Source organism: Oryzias latipes, chromosome 3 (genome assembly GCF_002234675.1).
Source record: "Oryzias latipes chromosome 3, ASM223467v1".
NCBI classification, from domain to species: Eukaryota; Metazoa; Chordata; class Actinopteri; order Beloniformes; family Adrianichthyidae; genus Oryzias; species Oryzias latipes.
This window is the reverse complement of record NC_019861.2, coordinates 36,403,074-36,423,376: the sequence shown is the minus strand read 5'-3', so window position 1 is coordinate 36,423,376 and position 20,303 is coordinate 36,403,074. Positions and strand designations below refer to the sequence as shown.

At 46.0% G+C, this 20,303-nt stretch overlaps 1 protein-coding gene across 1 annotated transcript in view; it reads left to right on the top strand.

The window, feature by feature from the left end:
- Positions 1-20,303, top strand: part of LOC105358663 (anoctamin-9-like) — a 113,755-nt gene that overhangs the window by 89,869 nt on the left and 3,583 nt on the right. Inside the window, exons 17-18 of the mRNA XM_011494323.3 lie at positions 18,490-18,583; positions 18,655-18,761. Of these exons, the coding sequence (XP_011492625.2) occupies positions 18,490-18,583; positions 18,655-18,761 (201 nt within the window). The remainder of the gene's footprint in view (positions 1-18,489; positions 18,584-18,654; positions 18,762-20,303) is intronic.

Below are 20,303 nucleotides of genomic sequence, written 5' to 3'. Positions count from 1 at the left end.
GTGAACCCTGTATATATATTACATAAATACACACAAACCTACTTTTATAGGGAAAATAAACAGAAAAAATAATAATAAAAATAAAATAGAAAAAACACTTAAATACACATATGCTGCAGCTCCCTCCAAAATCACTTATATGTTCTTTAAAACCCCTTGCCTAATGTAAATGTCAAACCCTCAATATAAGTAATTAGAGGTGTCCACATTTTATAATATTTGTCCATTGAGCCCTGTAAACTATAGCCAAGGTATGCCATTTGTAGACACATCATAGCTTCTCTCACGAATTGGACAAAGGAAGGGGGCTGTTTATCCTTCTACTTCACTAGGATCAGTCTTCGTGCCAGGAGAGAGAAAAGCTCTTGCATTCATTTGGTGTGAGTTTAGTCCCTCTCTGTTCGGGAGTGCTCCAAACACTTGTAAATGGATTGGGAACTATTTTCCTCCCCACACAGATGTGGAAAGGTTTTAAAAGCAGAGTCCCAGAATTTATCCAAGGCAGTACATGACCAAAACATGTGACTCATCGTGGCAGGTGACTGGTTACATCTTGGACATCGATCGTCACTGCTGTTGTATAGCTTTCCCAGCTTAGCCTTTGTTAAGTATGAGCGATGAAACACTTTGATTTGTGTCAAACTGTGTCTAATGCAGATGGATGTTGAATGAATGAGAGTGATGCTTATGTTCCAGACTTCCTATGGAATCTCCAAATTCAAGTCTTGCTCCCAGGAGTTTTTCAACTGATTAAGTTACGTAGGATCAATGTGATGTAGTTGATTATATATTTGCAAAATCTGACCTCTGGTGGCGGATTGAGGATGCCGGCTATTTTCGAGAGGATCAGAAAGCGGTTGGATTGGATGGGTAGTGAATTGTTTCGCTGCAAAGCTGCGGACCTGTTGGTATCTAAAAAGATGAGACTTGGGAATGTCAAAGTTTTTACATATGTTTTCAAAAGACATGAATGAGCCATCAACAAATAAATCAGTAAAAAGCACTATTCCTTTTCTCCGACATGTTTTAAAACCAAAATCATTTAGGGCAGGTGGGAAAAATAGATTGGAGGAGATTGGTGAGTAAATGTGAGTGTGCTTGAACCCAAAGTGACGACAACATTGAAACCAAATATTAAGAGTGTTTGTGATCACCGGGTTTGTGAAGCTCATTTTTTCAGTTATTGGCAATAAAGCACACATAAATGATACTGGTGATGCAGGGAGATCAGAGGTGAGCTCCATGGTGGACAAAAGGGGTCCTCTGTTTTCTTTAAAAGTGCGGAGCCAGATTAATTGTTTTATAATATTTGCTGACCAGTAAAATATATAAAATTTGACAAGCCAAAACCACACTCAGATTTAGAACACTGTAATTTAGACCTGCGTATTCTAGGGAATTTTTTATTCCATATAAATGAAGATATAAGTCCTTCTAACTGTTTAACCCTTGTGCTATCCTAGGCACTTTAATGCTGGGAGTTGGGTCATCTAGACCCACTAGACAGAGCTCTGAACCTTTTTTCTTCAATGATTTGTGATCTTCACTGGTGTCCATGGATTACATGAAATCTTTCCACCTTTATCCACCTTTGTCATGGTAGGGAGAACACGTCAATGTAAGGGTGGGGTCATCTAAGATAGCACAAGGGTTAAAGAATACCTTAGGGAGAAAAGGGGGGATCATCTGGAAAAAATACACACATTTGGGCAGAACTGCCATTTTGATTGCGTTAATTCGCCCCGCTAGAGAGACGGGTTGAGCTGACCATCGGGCCAGATCTGCCTTTGTTTTCTCCAAAAGTGAGGAAAAGTTATATTTAAAAAGGTTATTATTGTTACGGTTTCTGTTTCTTTGCCCTTGTGCCTAGTTTCCTTTTTGTTCTGTGATGTTTTGAGTTTAACTTCCTGTTTTATTTTGTAGTGTTTCCTGGTTTGTTGTAGTTTTGAGTTTTACTTTGGTCCCCATCCTTCCTGAGTGTTTCCACCTGTGTCTCATTTTTCTGTATGTATTTAAGTCTTGTCATTCCCTTCCTCCTGTGCTGGTCCATAGTATGTAAGTCTGCTCTCCCTGTTTCGAGTTTCGAGTGTTTAGTGTTTCAAGTTTCTAGCCTGCCGTATGCAGTGGTTTTGGTTTTGTGTCTTTAGTTTTGTTTATTAAAGCCCCCGTTCCCCTGCAACCTCCTGCCTCCTCTCCTTCTCTGCACCTGGGTACTCCCTCATCCGCTCCCCCCGTGACATTATGGACCAGCCTTACCAGTACCCAGCAGAGGGGACCTGTCTCTGGTGGACCTCTGGCTCTTCCCAGGTCTACAGGGACTTCAAGGGGAGTCGCCTGGCCGTAAGGGGGGGTCGACCACGTCACCGCCGCCCTCACCGCAAGCCCTCCCCAAACTCCTGGATGGAGCTGGACATTCTCCAGCCACGGGCCTTCCTGGACCCTCTGGACCAGGACCTGTGGCTGTGGGAGGACTCCTACCTGGAGGAGGAGGGGGTCGAGACCCAGTGGGCCTTGAACTGCCCCCAGCTCCCTGCTTCCATCTTCAACGGGAGTCGAATGGCTGTAAGAGGGGGCCGCCGTCGTCGGCGCCGCACTTCTCGGCGTCCCAGAGGTGGACCTGGAGGCTCCCCAACCCGATCCTGCGTCCAGGAGGGCGCCTGATGCACCCCAACCCGTTCCGGCTCTTTTTTTTTTTTTTTTTTTTCTTTTTTAACTTGTCCTGTCCAACAGCTAGGCAAACAGATGAGAGCTGAGGGCCTCTTGTGTTGGACATATTTTATTTTAACAAGAGGGGTTATTCATCTTCAGACAAACCAAAGGTATGTCTGAATAAACCCCTTTTGTAATTGAGGCCAAACTTTATTAATTTCAATCATGTTTGAAAATCTTTGGTGTTGGACCGGACGGAAAAGGAAAGAGGGGAACAAGAGAGAGGGACGTTAGAGAGAGGGGGGGGTAGGAGGGTGATAATAGGAGGGGAAGGGGGGTAAGACCATGAAGCAGCATAGAGCAGGCAGGTTTACTGGTTGTTTATCGTTACGGTACGGTTCAAATGTAGTACAAAAAGGGCGGGGCCTGTTCACACACACTCACATATTATCAACACACCTGCTAGCCGCAGAAATGTCCACATGTCAACATGCACACAAAACAGTTAGTGTTCACGAACGCATACTTATGCCTTTAAACCAACTAGTGTGAAATCTTTCATTGATTCAATCATGCAAACTATTAGTGCAAAGGTGAGCTAACACCTGTGCTCAGGTGAGTGTTTATGTTCTTCTAAAATGGATGGTGGAATGTGAAAAGAAGGAGGAGGAGCGCCCAGCCACCCCCACACCCATACCCCCGCCGCAGCAGCAGCGGCAGCCGGAATCCCCCCAACGCCACCCAGGAACAGGCAGGGAACAACCGCCGCCCGGGCGACCAAGCCCGCCACCCAGGCCAGGGCCAGCAGGACCGCCGCGAGGCCCCCAGAGCCAGAGAGCAGGGAGGCGCAGAGGGAAAGAGAGCGCCGCCCCAGCCCAGCCAGGAAAGCAGCCCCCCGCCGCGCCAGAAGAGCCCAACGCAGAGCCCCACCGGAGAGGGACGCCCACAGCCCCAGACGAGCACCCCACCACCACCCAGGAGTTCCGGGCATCCCCCCGCCCCGACCCCAGGTACGAGCCAGGACCCCCCAAGGGAGACCCGCTCCGCACTCCAGGCAGCCACCCACCCGGCCCACGGTTGGTCCAGGTAGGAGCAAGGCAGGGGCCCGCCGCCCCCGCCCAGGAGGGGGGAACCCCGGGGAAAAAAGGGCGGCCCATAAGGGATGTTATAAATATGGCCCGACCAGGCTCGGCCATGTTGGAAGTTTGGCGGGGCCCAGCGCCCAGGGGCAAGGACCAGGACCCACCCCCCAGGGACACGAACACCCCCGGCTCAGGTGTAATATGAACCCCCCCACCGTGCGGAGAGAGCACCGCCGGGCCCAGGGAGCCGGCACCCAAGGGACACGGCCGCCATCGCCAAGGGGCCCGCACCCCCCACCAGGGACGGGGTAGGGGACAGATGGACCCAGGTCCCACCTTCCTTGTAAAATGTGTGTGCGTGTATGGGTGTTTGAGAGGGTGTTTGTGTGCATGTGTGTGTGTTTATGTTTGAATGTATATATTGAAGGGGGAGGGGTGTGTGTACTAAGGGGGGTGCAGTTAAAATTGGCGAGTAGGGCACTAAGGGGACATCTCCTGATTACTCACAGTGATGTCCCCTCACCCTCCACACCAAGGGGCCCTAAATGTCTAAGGTGCGGTTAAAATTGGCGGGTAGGGTGCCAGGAGGACATCTGCTGCTTGCTGGCAGTGATGTCCAAGCACCCCCCCTACCAAGGACCCTACGTGTCTAAGGTGCAAATAAAACCGAAAGAGGGGGGGCCCACTCCATACGGCAACCATAGGAGGGGGGCCACTCCCAAGTAGCCCCCCCCCAAGGCGCATCGCAGGCTAAACCCCCCACCCCCTCACCCTAATATGAGGTTATATAAGGAAGGGGGTAAGTTGGGGACAGCTGGTAGACTGTCCCCCGGTGGTCAAACAGCCGTCCCCCAGCCCACCCCCAGCAAAGGGGCCAGGGCCACCCAGCCCAGGGGCCCACCCCCGGAGGCGCCGACACCCCAGGCCCGGCACCACCCACCCCACACAGAGAGAGAGGAGCCAGAAAGCGTCGCCCCCCCCCGGAGCAAGCCCAGGCCCCCACCCCCAGACGCCGGCCCTAGAAGAGCTCTGGTCAGGCCTCGACGGGACCGAGGAGGCCAACCTGCCGAGGCAACCACTGATTGCCTCAGCGGAGACCCCGACCCGCTAGCCCCCCCGACCCGTACTAATAATGGGCCCCCCCTCCCCCCCAGAACGCCCCCCCACAGGACAGGGCCGACAAGCCCCCCACCCCACCCCACCCCAGACCCCGCAGCCGAAGCGGGTGACACCCAGAGCGACCGGGGGCCCCGAGAGGGTTGTCCCGTCCCGTCCCAGAGCCAGGGAAGGGCCGATCCCAGCCCCAGGTGCAGATGGGCAGCCCATCTGGCGCCGCTGGGCCCCCCCCACTAGAGCAGGGCCCCCCGCCAACCCCCCCCAGCACAGGCAAAGGGACCACCCCCCAAGCCAAGCCAGACCACCACCCCACCCCCCCACCACGCACCCCCACACCCAAGCCCAGAGGACCACGCAGCGCCCCAGCCCGCCCCACCCAGGCACCGGACCCGACCCCCCGACCAACGGAGCCCCCCACCGCCCCCGCCAGGCACCGGAAGCCCCGACCCCCACCCCAAACCACGGCAGAAGGGCAAGGAGCAGCGACGACCAAGCCCTCCACCCCCTAAGTCATGGAGTCAACCACAGGAGACCAGAGAGACTGAATTCTTTCAAAGTTACTTGAGCTTTGGGCTGACATTTTTTCCAAGCTGATATGATCAAGCAGCAGATTTCTGTGTTGACTTATGTTTATATTTTTCTTGTTTTTCCAATTTATTAAAATAGTTTTTTTGGCAATACAAAGAGTTATGAAAATGATAGATGCTAATCCTTCTTCTATATCGATGGCACTCATGTCACCAAGCACACAAAGTGACGGTGAGGCAGTGATTGAAACCTTAAGCCAGACTGATAAATCGGCACATACCTGCTGCCAGAGAGCCCTGACAGGAGTGCAGAACCACAGTGCGTGCATGTAGCTGTCGGGTAGATTATTATCACAGTGTTCGCAAATGTCTGAGTTACTGAGACCCATCTTGAACATCCTCTGTCCAGTGTAGTAAATTCTGTGAAGAGTTTTGAGATGGATTAGCTGCAGATTTGGACTTTTTGTCAGTTTAAAGGTGTTTAGACAAAGTTCTGACCAGAAGCTTTCATCTGTGCTGATGCTCAAATCTGCATCCCATTTTTTTGTTGGAAGGGCAATATTGTTATCTAAATTACATAAAAGTTTGTATATTTTGGAGAGAGTTCTATTCATTGAAAAATTAATCAGAGTGGTAACTACATCTGGTAGCTTTAAATCGTCGTCTTTAATTTTATACTTTTTAGTAATACTTGATTTAAGTTGCTGATATTCCAAGAAGTTATTTATTCCATGTTTGTCTTGAAGTTCCTGGGGGGTTATGAATCTTCTATCAATAATTACGTGCTCTAGTTGTTTTATGCCCCCTGCTTGCCAAGCTGGGAAGTGAATCATTTTTTTGTTAATAAGGATGTCCGGGTTGTTCCAGATGGGTGTCATTTTGCACGGTTGAATTGATGATTTTGATATTTTGAGAAATTCCCACCAGGCTGTTAAGGTGGCATTTATATTAATGCTTTTGAAACAATCCTGTTTTTTAACTGTTTGGCTAATAAATGGTAGCTGTGACAGGTTGATCTTTCCACATAACACCTGTTCCAAGTCTAACCATGAGTTGGTTTCTGGATTATTTTTTAACCATTTTAAGATATATTGTAATCTATTTGCAAGAAAGTATTTGTGGAAATTAGGTAGTTCTAATCCTCCACAGCTTTTTGCAGATTTTAAAGTTTTTAGACTAATTCTTGCAGGTTTGTTGTTCCATAGAAAGCTTGATATGGATGAGTCTAATGTTTTGAACCATTTTAATGGCGGTTGTGTGGGAATCATTGAGAAGAGATAATTAACTTTGGGTAAGATTTTCATTTTAACCGTGGCTACCTTGCCCATAAGGGACAGAGGCAGGTTGGTCCAGCGTGTTAGATCGTCCTGTATGCTTTTCAGTAATGGGGTGTGGTTTAGCTGCACCAGTTCTGATAGTTTGGGGGAAAAGTAGATACCCAGATATTTGATATTTCCTGTTTTAACTGGAATTGTGAGTCTTTGTTCCATATTCCTGTTGAGTGGTAATAAAACAGACTTATTCCAATTAATGGAATAGTCTGATATGGAGGAGAATTCATTTATGATCATTGCTGTTTCATTTACAGAATGTAAATTCCTTAAAAACAGTAATATGTCATCCGCATAAAGACTAATTTTATGATGGCTGTGTTTGGTTTTTATTCCTATAATGCTCTCATTCTGTCTTATTGCTGCAGCTAAAGGCTCAATGAATATAGCAAAAAGAGAAGGAGAGAGTGGGCAGCCCTGTCTGGTTCCTCTTCCAAGAAAAAACCTGTTTGAGGTCTGTTTATTAGTTCTAACTGATGCATTGGGGTTGTGATATAATATTTTGATCCAATTGATGAATGCTTCTCCAAAACCAAACTTATGGAGGGCAGCAATAAGGAACTTCCAATTAACTCTGTCAAAGGCTTTTTCAGCATCCAGCGATAGTACCGTCATTTCCTGGTTTTTAATGGTGGCAAAGTCTATTATATTAACTAGTCTACGGACATTATCATCCGAGTGTCTGCCTTTGATGAATCCAGTCTGGTCGAAGTGAATTATGTGAGGAGTGATTTTTTCTATTCTCTGTGCTAGTGCTTTGCAGATAATTTTTACATCTGCATTGATTAAAGAAATGGGGCGATAGCTTGAAGGACTAGTGGGATCTTTGTCTGGTTTTAGAAGAAGAATTATGTTGGCTGAGTTCATGTTAGGTGGCATTGATTGGCTCTCATTAATAGATGTGACAGTTTTATAAAATGTTGGTGCCAGTTGTTCCCAGAATTCTTTATAAAACTCAGCAGGAAAGCCATCAGGCCCTGGTGCTTTACCATTGGGCATAAGTAACAGAGCTTCATGAAGTTCAGACGGCGAGAGCGGAGAATCTAAGTTTGTGATTTGATCCTCATTTAGCCTGGGTAGGTTTACATTATTAAGAAATGAGTCAATACTTTGCTCTGACGGATTGATCTGCGGTGTGTACAGGTTTTTATAAAAGTTTTCAAATTCGTTATTAATTTTGACCGGGTCATGGGTGACATTTCCTGTTTGGTCCATAATAGAGGTGATTGATGATTTTTCTCTGTTAATTTTAAGCTGATTAGCCAGAAATTTGCCAGATTTATTAGAGTTTTCAAATCTTTCAAGTCGTAGCCTTTGTATTTGAAATTGTGTTTGTTTATTAATGATGTCATTTAACTGCAGCTTTAAATTTTTCAGATCTCCCAGAATGTGTTCCTGTGCAGAAGCAGCATAAGCAGTCTCCAGGGTTTTGATTTTATTTTCTAATTCTAATAAATCTGCTTTCTCTTTGCGTTTTTTGTGCGTTGAATAAGAAATGATTTTCCCTCTCATGACTGCCTTTGCTGTTTCCCAAAGAACGCACGGTGGAATGTCTGGAGTATTGTTGAAGTCTAAGAAGGTTGCCCACTCTTTTTTAAAGAATTCAAGAAATTCCTGGTCTTTTAACAGAGACGTATTAAACCTCCAGGTTGTACCAGAGGGTGTGGATTTTTCCCTAGAAATGTTTACAGAGACTGGTGCATGATCACTGATAATAATTGGATGGATATTGGAGCTTTGAATATTTTTTAAAAGAGAGTTACTGATTAATAAATAGTCTAAACGGGAGTGTGAATAGTGAACTGGAGAAAAAAAGGTGAACCCTTTAGTGCTTGGGTGACATGAGCGCCACGCGTCGCAGAGACCCAGATCATTCATGTACTGCTTGAGAATACTTGCAGATCGCCATGTACGCTGGTTTGCTGCTGTGCTGAGTCTGTCAAGTTCAGGGTCCAAAACAAGGTTGAAGTCTCCTCCTATAATGATTGTGGAGTCAGAGTGAACTGAGAGTGAGGTGAAGAATCTGTGAAAGAAGGAAGAGTCGTCAACATTAGGACCATAAATACTCACTATACAATAGTCCTTATTCTGAATGGATATATTAATGATTACAAATCTGCCTTCTGGGTCAGTAACTGTATCCTTATGAGTAAAATTAAGATTTTTATTAATTAAAACAGCAACTCCTCTTTGTTTGGAGTTGTAACTGGCAGAGTATATAACTGGAAATTGTAAGCAGCACATAAGGTGATTCAAAGAATCTGATAAATGGGTCTCCTGCAGTAGAGCTATATCTGCTTTTAGACCATCCAGGTGATTTAACACTTTCAGTCTCTTTGGCTCAGAGCCAAGTCCACGCACATTCCAGCTAACGATGTTAAGACTGTTCATAACTGCTCTGACTGAAAAGGTGTAAAGCTAAGTAGTGCTTGTGTGCCAGTCCGTGTGCGCGTGCCCGCATTTGAGAAGCGCTGTGCGCGTGAACGTTTTCTGGTTATGTGAGCTGCGTGTCGCGTGCGTCCTATGAGAGCCTGTGTGAGGTGATTGCAGTATGTCGGCGTGTGTGTGCGGGATCGCATGTGCACGCCCCTGTGTGCGCTTGTGTGTGCGCGCGCCCGTTCCGTGCATAAATAAATACTTACCGAGGATGAGTTGCTTCCAGGTGATTTACATATAATGAGGGGGGAGAGGGGGGGGGGAGAGTAAAGGAAAGAAAAAAAGAGATAGAAGGGAAGACGAAAACAACAACAAAACAACAATAGAAACATCAGTGGGACTGAGGTGACGAAGAAAAAAAAAAAGACTGTTTTCCTGCGATCGAGGTGTGGATTATTGATGATCCGGTTTTCCATTCATTGAAGTAAGTTTAGCGGGTTTCTTCTGGGCAGCGCAGATGTTCTCAGCGCGGATCTGAAAGCCTTCAGCACAGCCAGGGGGTGATCTCCGGGTCCCGGAACAGCCGGCCGTCCACGTAAAGTTTGTCAACGGCCACAATCGCTCTCGAACCAGCAGCAAGATGCTTCCTCCTCAGCGGGAACAGGATCTTCCTTCTACGGAGGATTTCTGCCGGGAACTGGTCATTAACGCTGTAATGCGTGCCTCTCAGTTCCCGTCCGCGGCCCTTCACCAACTCCTTCTGTTTGAAATGTTCGAATTTAGCCACAATAGGACGCGGGCGCTGGTGGTCGGACCTTCTTCCTCCGAGGCGGTGAACCCTGTGGAAGGAGATCTTCTGCACCTCCTCCTTGGGGAGCTTCAGGTGGACCTGTAAAAAGGATCTAACGGTGGCCTCGGGGTCTTCTCCTACCTCCTCTGGAACCCCCGCGACCACTAGATTGTCCCTCATGCTCCTCGACTGAAGATCCAGGAGGGTTTCCTTGATGGATCGGTTCTCCTCGGAGAGACGGGCGGTGTCACTGCTCAGGGTCTTCACGGTCTCTCTGAGGGCCTGGTTCTCCGCTGCGAGCTCCCGCACCTGCTGCTGGCTGAATTCCAGAGACTCCCGCAGACCTTGAAATTCTCTATGGAGGATCTCCAGCAGATTGAGGCGGCCATCAAAGCTGGAGAGCTTTTTGTCAATCGAATCCAGGATATCGCTCATTCCGCTGCCTGGAGAGGACACAGCCCCGGGAGAGTCCTCAGGCCGTTCACGCTTGGCGGAGGGGGTGGTGGTGGCGGTTCTGGGCTTCACCATGTTGCAGGTATTAAAACACTCGTCGATGAAATTCTCCAGGTCCTCCAGGCTGACAGAAGCTTAATACTCTTAACAGGTTATGTTAGTTAGCAGGAAATGTTTTAATATGGCGGAAAAATGAAACAAGATCGAAAATGTTTGTTCAAATGCTTACGCGCCGCCAAGTCGACTCACCACACTCGTCTCGCTGGGTCTCGCGATACTACAGCATCACGCGATCGTCCTCTCCCACCCGTTCCGGCTCTGAGGACGGTGCCGGAACCACCACGACCCGTTCCGGCTCTGAGGGCGGTGCCGGAACCACCACGACCCGTTCCGGCTCTGAGGGCGGTGCCGGAACCACCACGACCCGTTCCGGCTCCGAGGGCGGTGCCGGAACCACCAAGACCCGTTCCGGCTCCGAGGTGGGTGCCGGACCCACCACGACCCGTTCCTGCTCCCAGGAGGCTCCTGGTGAGGGGGATGGCAGACCGGTGGGAACCGGAGACGCCTCAACCCCTTCCTGCACCAGTCATCTGGCGAGAGCCCCCTGCACCAGTCGTCTGGCCCGAGCCCCCAGCACCAGTCGTCTGGCCCGAGCCCCCAGCACCAGTCGTCTGGCCCGAGCCCCCAGCACCAGTCGTCTGGCCCGAGCCCCCAGCACCAGTCGTCTGGCCCGAGCCCCCAGCACCAGTCGTCTGGCCCGAGCCCCCAGCACCAGTCGTCTGGCCCGAGCCCCCTGCCGCGGACCCCGAGCCCGAGCCCCCTGCCGCGGACCCCGAGCCCGAGCCCCCTGCCGCGGACCCCGAGCCCGAGCCCCCTGCCGCGGACCCCGAGCCCGAGCCGCCTGCCGCGGACCCCGAGCCGCCTGCCGCGGACCCCGAGCCGCCTGCCGCGGACCCCGAGCCCCCCGCCGCTTGCTGGTCGGACCCGCCTCACCGGACTGAACGGCCTCCCGGCCGTCCCCCGGACCCGCCTCGCCGGACTGAACGGCCTCCCGGCCGTCCCCCGGACCCGCCTCGCCGGACTGAACGGCCTCCCGGCCGTCCCCCGGACCCGCCTCGCCGGACTGAACGGCCTCCCGGCCGTCCTCCGGACTCTGCTGCATGTGGCAGTCGTTCTCTGGACCCCCTCCTCATGGGCTTAGTTGAGGAACTTCGGTGCGGTTCCTTGAGGGGGGGGTAATGTTACGGTTTCTGTTTCTTTGCCCTTGTGCCTAGTTTCCTTTTTGTTCCGTGATGTTTTGAGTTTAACTTCCTGTTTTATTTTGTAGTGTTTCCTGGTTTGTTGTAGTTTTGAGTTTTACTTTGGTCCCCATCCTTCCTGAGTGTTTCCACCTGTGTCTCATTTGTCTGTATGTATTTAAGTCTTGTCATTCCCTTCCTCCTGTGCTGGTCCATAGTATGTAAGTCTGCTCTCCCTGTTTCGAGTTTCGAGTGTTTAGTGTTTCAAGTTTCTAGCCTGCCGTATGCAGTGGTTTTGGTTTTGTGTCTTTAGTTTTGTTTATTAAAGCCCCCGTTCCCCTGCAACCTCCTGCCTCCTCTCCTTCTCTGCACCTGGGTACTCCCTCATCCGCTCCCCCCGTGACAATTATAAGTATTAGTAACTTGAATTCCAAGATAAAGCAATGATTTTTTTTCTACTGTAAGTGGAAATTTTGAATAATCCAAGTACCTTGCCAGGTGATTGATAGGAAAAAGGATACTTTTTCCTAGATTCAGTTTGTACCCTGATAAAGATCCGAAGGAGCCAAGCAATTCTAACTTTCTCGGAATAGATTCCTCTGGGTTTGTGATGTATAAAAGTAAGTCGTCACCATACATTGAAGGTTTGTGTACATCTCCACCTTGACTGATCCCATTAATTCCTTTGTCTGTTCATAGAGCTATTGCCAGCGGCTCTATTGCAAAATCAAAAAGTAGTGGGCTCAGCGGGCATCCCTGACCGGTACTTCTATGCAAAGCGAAATACTCAGAGACGTTATTATTGGTGCGAACAGATGAGTACAGTTGAGTACAGTTTTAATCCAGAATATGAATCCTGGGCCTAATCCAAACTTGCGCAGTGCAGCCAGCAGATATCCCCACTCCACACAGTCAAAGGCCTTCTCAGCATCGAGTAAGACAATTAGCTCTGGAGAGTCAACTGAGTGGTCGGAATATAAAATATTAAACAGACGCTTGGTGTTAAGATATGACTGGCAACCAGCAATGAAGCCTGTCTGGTCTTCGTGGATAATACTGGGGGCTATTTTTTCAAGGTGAAGCGCTAGGACTTTAGTTAAAATGTTGTAGTCCTCATTAAGTAAACTAATTGGTCGATATGATTCGCACTTCTGGGGATCCCTACCTTTTTTCAAGATTGCTGAAATCGTGGCTTGGGATAATGTTTGAGGCAGTTTAGAAGTTGCATGAACTTCTGCAAACACCATGCAGAGTAGAGTAGCTAGCAAGTTTGCTAGCAAAACACCTTGTAAAAGTCTGATGGACATCCATCAGGACCTGAAGCTTTGCCATTCTGTAAAGAACCAATTGGTATCAATATTTCAGCCACAGAAATATGTCTCTTTAGTGTCTTTTGCTGATCTGAGTCCATCAAAGGAATATTTATTTTTTCCAAAAAAGCTTCTATTTCAGCAGAATTTACAGAATTTAGGCATTGAGGCTTTGATAGTAATTCTTGAAAGCTGTATTGATTTGTTTGGGTTCTGTCACTATTTGAGTTGAGTTGTTCTGATCTCTGTTATTGAATGATTAGAAATTGATTGTCGCAACTGGTGGGAGAGCAATCTGCTTGCTTTTTCCCCATGCTCGTATACCTTTTGCCTTGTTCTGAGCAATAACCTCTCCGTTGCTTTGATTGATAATGTTTCAAATTAAGATTGTAGCCAAAGCTTTTGTTTGTACAAACCAGGAGTTGGGTTACTGGCATGCTGCACGTGTAGATTTACTATGAGCTCAGTTAATTCCTAATCTCTCACCACACACAAAAAAAGGTATTTGCCCACGTAAATATGCTTTAAGATATTCCCATATAAGAGTTTTAGAAACATCGGGTGTGTCGTTTATTTCCAAAAAAAGATCAATGTGGGAGGAGATATATTTACCAAATTCTCCATCTGAAAACAAGCTTTGGTCAAATCTCCACACCCGTTGTTGCGGGGCATGAGCAGTGGTAAAAGAAATGTCTAATTGCACAGGTGCATGGTCTGAAATAATAATAGTGTGATATGTACAATTAGTTATCTTAGAAGTAAAAATATTATCCACCAAAAAGTAATTAATCCTCGAGTATGAATGATGTACCAGAGTAATGTTCTGCCGATGGCTCAGTTAAACAACCCGATTTGGAATGAATGTGTTGAGAACAGAAACTGATTTAGAGGTCGCTGCTGACTGATGTGTGCTTGATCTGTCAAGATTCGGATCAAAAACTAAATTTAAATCTCCACCCATAATAAGGTGATGAGTTTCTAAACCTGTTAACTTAGCAATAAGGCTTGTGAAAAATTGTGGGTTGTCCCAATTGGGGGCATAGACATTAATCAAAAGGACTGGGGTGTTATATAATTTACCAGCCACAATAACAAAAATACCATTAGCATCATGAATCACATTTGTACAGACAAAGGAAAGGTTTTTCTAATGAGTATGGCAACCCCTCTTGGCTTTGTGTCAAAAGCAGAGTGATATGTCTGTGGAAAAAAGCTGTGTGTAATTTATTAGCATCAGCAGAGCGTAGGTGTGTTTCCTGTAAAAAGACTATATCTGGTCTAAAGTTCAGCAAATGTGTAAAAACTCTCCTCCATTTGACCAGATTATTAAGACCCTTTACGTTCCATATAATAAATGTCACTAAATTGGGCCCCACTGTTTGTCTTAGATTAGTACGGGCGGCCATACCTACTTGGGTTTCATTTTCTCATAAAGGTGCACAACCACACCAGGATGAGGTATACAGTCCCTGACAAAAGTCCTGTCGCTTATCCATTTTGTAGAAACAAAAGCGTATAACCTCACTTTTAATGAATCCATTGGTTTTAGAAATGTCGCATATGAAAGCTAAAACCCTCCCAAATTATGTTCAATATACTAAAATAAAATTGCTTCACTGAAGAAAGATTGATCATTTAATGAACACAGAAAGGTCACATTTTGGCAAGACAAACGTTTTGTCGCCTAGAGAGAGTAATGTGAAAATTTAACAAATAATTTACTTCAAAAACAAAAATATGTTGCATAACATCAGTGAATTAAGTAGTGCTACTGTGAGATCCATATTTAATATTTTGTATGAATTCCATGAGCTTGAAGGACAGCATCCATGCGGTTTGACAATGATTCATACAATATGGATGAAGTCATCAGGAATAGCAAAGAAAGCAGTCTTCCATGCCTCCCAGAGTTCATCAAGATTCTTTGGTTTGGTCTTCCATGCTTCCTCTTTCATTCTACCCCAGACATGCTCAATGATGTTCATGTCTGCTGACTGGGCTGGCCAGTCCTGGAGCACCTTGATCTTCTTGACCTTGAGGAACTTTGATGTAGAGATGGAAGTATGCGATGGAGCACCATCCTGCTGCAGAATTTGACCCCTTTTATGGTTGGGAATGGAAGAGGTAGCTAATACTTCTTGATATTTTAGGCTATTGATATTGCCTTCCACCCTGCAAATGTTTCGCACACCTCCATACTGGATGTAACCCCAGACCATGATATTCTTAACTGTTTTCTGGGTGAATCTTGGGTCCATGCGGGCTCCAGTTGGTCTCCTGTGATGTAATTCAACTGAAGACTCATCTGAGAAATCCACCTTCTGCCACTTTTCCAGCGTCCATCCTTTTAGCAGGCTGTGGGCCTTGGCAAATGCCACACGTTTTTTCAATTATCTTTTGTTTAGTGCTGGTTTCTGGGCACTGATTGGACCATGGAGGCCATTTTGAGACAGAATTCTACAAACTGTTCTGGTTGACACAGGGACTTGAGGTGACCAGGCCTGGTGGAGCTCTGCTGCAGTGGAAAAGGGGCTGGCCTTGGATTTTCCAACCAACAAACGGTCCTCCCGAGCAGTTGTCTTGGGCTTGTCAAAAACATCTCCAGTCTCTTCAAATCTTTTTCTTATTCTTTGTACTTGACGCTGAGACACATTGAAGGTGTCAGCCACCTCAGCAGTGGATCTAGTCTTCAGCCTCTTGATAACGCTTTGGTTTCAGGGTGAATCTTAGGCATGGTGTCAGAGGTCAAGTTGCAGTTGATGTGAAGGCCTGGTGTGCTGGGGTTCTTTTTATACACACCCACTAATTGACTGATCAGTAATTGATCACAGGTGAGGCTGTAATCTAGGATTGGGTGCATCATATGACAAGGCGACAAAACTTTTGTCTTGCCCAAATTTGACCTGTGTTCATTAAATGGTCAATGTTTCTTCAGTGAAGCAATTTTATTTTAGTATATTGAACATAATTTGGGAGGGTTTTAGCTTTCATATGGGACATTTCTAAAACCAATGGATTCATTAACAGTGAGGATATACGCTTTTGTTTCTACAAAATGGATAAGCGACAGGACTTTTGTCAGGGACTGTATGTTTGGAACTGCAGCAAAAACAAGACAAAACCCACAAACAAAAACATTATCACATACATATTAAACCCGAATTCCCCCCCCCCCCCCCCCCCCCATGAGCTGGTGTGCCATGTAAACCTGTTCTACCACTGTACTCACCAACCAAAATGCTCATAACAGAAAATACCTAGAATAAAAAAATATTCCCATCTAACAGAATCTAAACTAAAATATAACAAACCTCCATCTCCAGAACACTCTCCTTCATTTGTCTCAGTCTTCCTGCTGGTCGTTGTGCACCAGATGTTTCTGGGTGTAGTCTTTGGCTGCAGGGGGATCCAGGAATATTTTTTCACCCAAGCTTGAAGAAACTCTCAGCCTCACGGGGTATAGCATCCCATATTTCACACCCTGGCATCCTTGCAGCAGCTCTTTAACCACTTTTAAATGCTCCTCTCCTCTTTGCCACAGTAGATGGAAGATCAGGAAAAATAAGGATCTTGCCGGCATTATACTCCAGAGACTCTTTCCTAGCTGCTCTGCGAAGCACATCCAGCTTTTCTTGGTAGTAGTGACACTTCACCATCAGTGGCCGGGGTTGCTTTGCTTTGGCCGGGGCAGACTGCAGGGTGTGTTGCGCTCTGTCCAGCGTGGGGGCCGAATCCATGCCCAGTACATCCTGAATTAGCCTAGCCACCGTATCAACAGGCCGCGTGCCAACTTCAAACTGCTCCTTTACCCCGAGAATGTGAATATTGCAGCGGTGTTGCCTTCCCTCCAGGTCCTCTGTCTTCTCCGTCAGGGCTGTCACAGTAGCTTTTAAGCAGCGCATTTCTTTCTCCATGTTCACCCCGCTGTCGGAGTAGTTATTAGTATTAATCTCCAAACAAGCTATTCAGGCCCGGTTGCCAGCACTGCTAGCATCCAGTGGACTTAGCTTAGCATTGAATTTGTTTCTCAGACCTTCAAGTTGCGCCTCGAAGTCCCATCGGACCGACTCCATATTTTCGTTGAGCATTTGACATTTGGATTTAATTTTTGTATCCAGCGTAGTAATCTTAGCCTGTACTTTTTTTTTGCCGAGTTGGTGAAAGCATCCATTAGCTTAGCTATATCCGATGACCCGAGGTGCTCTCGGTAGCTTTGGCAGTCTCTGACTTCTTGGCACATCTTGATCTGGACATCGTGAGACAACTTCTTCAGTCGGTCTAAATGAGCGTTTCCGGAGATGGTGGATTGGCTCAGGACGTTAGATGTTTAGAATTTAACTGAAAATTAGGTATTTCTACGGAGCAGCAAGGCTAAAGGTCTTTACATGTCACTGCGCAAGCCATGCCCCCGTGAAATACTTTTTAAATTAGGAAGTAAAGTAATTGAATTAAAATTTCATCTGGTTACTAAAGTCAAGCAATCAAATAATTCCTCTTTAAAAGTAATTTGCCTAACACTGTGCTTAAGTTAGCATGTGTACAAACGTCTTGTGTATGTATTGACCAGTGTTGGATACATTACTTTGACCGATCTCCAACTCCCCATTAGCATGCACTTGTGTTTTTGTCTTTTTTTTTAAAGATCTAGGTTTCGTTTCATTTAATGGTAAAGCTAAAGGTAAACTTTATTGTCCTCAAAAAGTAAATTTGTTCTGGTCCACAGAGCTACAAACTGTACAACATCCTTCATCATTCACACATCACATACATGCTAAAAGAGCATAATGCGATTACATAATAAATAAAAACAGAGTTTAGAGATTTTTCCCCCAGGCCTGACCTTCACAGTCGAGAGCACAAATAGTAAAAGCAAAAAAATTGTAAAATGTCTAATTCGAACCCTTAAAACCACCTTGCTGAAAGTCATTTTTTGTAAAATGCATCAACAATTCGCAAAACAAAAACTCTCCATAAAAGTACAACTGTTAAAACTAAGGATTGGTACCCAACATGATAAATAAGCCCCTTTCAACAGGTGAGAAGAACACCATTTTGTCAAAATCAACGGGTTGGGTGAGAGTTTGAAGCTGACACAATTTGCCAAGACCCCAAGACAACTAGTTCTCCTCCATTTACCGTCCCAACATGGTCTCTGAAGTCAGTCTCTCCATTAGTAACAACAACCACATGCTCTTCGACGTGACAGAGAGTGATGCCCCTTTATCAGCAAGTTCAGATGACTATTGTTGTAATATTGGGCTACATAAATAAAATTGAATCAGTTCCAAAAAAGTCTTGTTGATCACCACCTTTACTTCTCTCCGCGCCCCTCCACAGCGGGACGGCAAGCCCGCATCACAATAGCATGATATAGGCCCTTTCATGGACTTATTTGGGAGTAACTTTATTTCAACTTTTTAAATTATATTGTCACATATTTTGTTCCTGCATTTAACATGTAATTTTATAAAATAGTCCGGTTTCTGTTTTTCTGTAATAACTAATGTAAAAATTTGGTCAGTTAGAAATATGGCGGCATATTTTTTATCTATTCTGTAAATCAAAAATGTAATTTTGGCCACTGTGTGATAAATAAAGTTTTGTTTTGTGTCTGCAGTTTTAGAGGCTTTAGAGATCCAGACGACCACTCTGTGACAAGTCAGTACTGGTGGGTGCTGGCAGCGCGTTTTACCTTCATCATCACCTTTGAGGTTTGTCTCACACAGAAGGCAGGAAGAGCTGAAGTTTTCTTCCAGAAGTTTAACTTTTTGTTTGTGTGCAGCATCTTCTGCTGATGTTTAAGGCTGTAGCAGCCTGGTTTGTTCCCAGTGAATCCCATAGTGTGAAGAATGATCGGCTGAAAAACAAGCTGGAAAGACTAAAGCAAGCGTAAGTCATTTAAAGCAGACCCCAAAGTTGTAACTGTCCCACCACTGTGGTTATGTTGCCAATCTTCATCAACAATTCTGAGGGGGGGGGGGGGGGGGGGGGGGGGGAGACACTTCAAAACCAGTGTTTTCCAAGTTACCTCTAAACCAGAGGTGGGCACTGAGGGCCGCAGTCCTGCATGTTTTCCAGCATACCCTGCTCTGGCATGTTCTAATTGGCTGGACACACCTGAACCAGGTAATCAGCCATGAGTAAGGCAAGCCTATCTGGAAATCATGCAGACACACCGGCCCTCGAGGCCTGGAATTGCCCACCCCTGCTCTAAACTCAAATCTATTACAGATTATTTGAACATTTACCGTATTATTTGGACTAGAAGTCTCTCCCGAGTATACATTGCAGTGGCCAAAAAATGAAGAAAAACATATGACTCCATCTGGGATACAACTCACACTTTTGAGAGAAACATGCAACCCTTGGAAGAATGTTGCCAAGCCCGGGCTAATTTTGTGTTCAAACTCGCTGCTCGACGCCTCTCCAAAAATGTGTTTATAAACTTGATGCTCCTGCTGCATGTGGGAGGAGCTACTATCAAGAATTTTTAGCCTAATCACAACATGGAAGCATTGACTGACATGGAATCTGATGTCTTAAAATCATCTCATGGATGATGTTAACACATCAGGTTGATTTATTTTGAAGAGCTCCACAACAAACATCAGCTATCGTCAGGTACCAGGGGTCAGGGCGGTTAGAATTGTTTTCAATTTCACTTCCGGTCTTATTTTGACAACTTCCGGTTACGTTACTTGTTATGTTTGCTGTCTTTACTTCTGTGATTTGTCGCACCTGGTTCACATGTCAGGACTGGAGAGGTCGACACAAGCGCGGGACGCCAGAAGGTAGGTAAGAAGGATTTAATCATACGACTAGAACCAAGAAGGCAAGCAACCAAAACGATCCGGTGACAAGTACCGGCCAAACACAGAATATATACACCACAGAGAAGTGAAAACAGGTGTGAACCAGGTGCGACAAATCACAGAAGTAAAGACAGCAAACATAACAAGTAACGTAACCGGAAGTTGTCAAAATAAGACCGGAAGTGAAAATGAAAACAATTCTAAACGCCCTGACCCCTGGTACCTGACAGCTATCACATCTCCATGACTGGTTTCATGAGACAGTGAGCTTCACTATCTCCTGCTGTCTACTGGTTGTTAGTGGGAAAATAACAAATTTATGAGCCTATTTATGTTTTTTTTTTTTAAATCACATACAAGTCTCATCTAACCCCTACAACAGAGTTTTAGGGCGAGTTTACAAACAATTTATTTTCATGAGTTTTAAGTCTTAAATTTACGAGATAAAAAGTCAAAACTGTTTAACTACGAGATCTTAAATCGTAAATTTACGAGATAAAAAGTCATTGATTAATGAGGAAAAAACACCAAAGTTGTCCATTTATGCTTTGTGCTATCCTATGTGGTCAAGATGTCCATTGACGTGTAATCCATGGACACCAGTGAAGATCAAAAATCG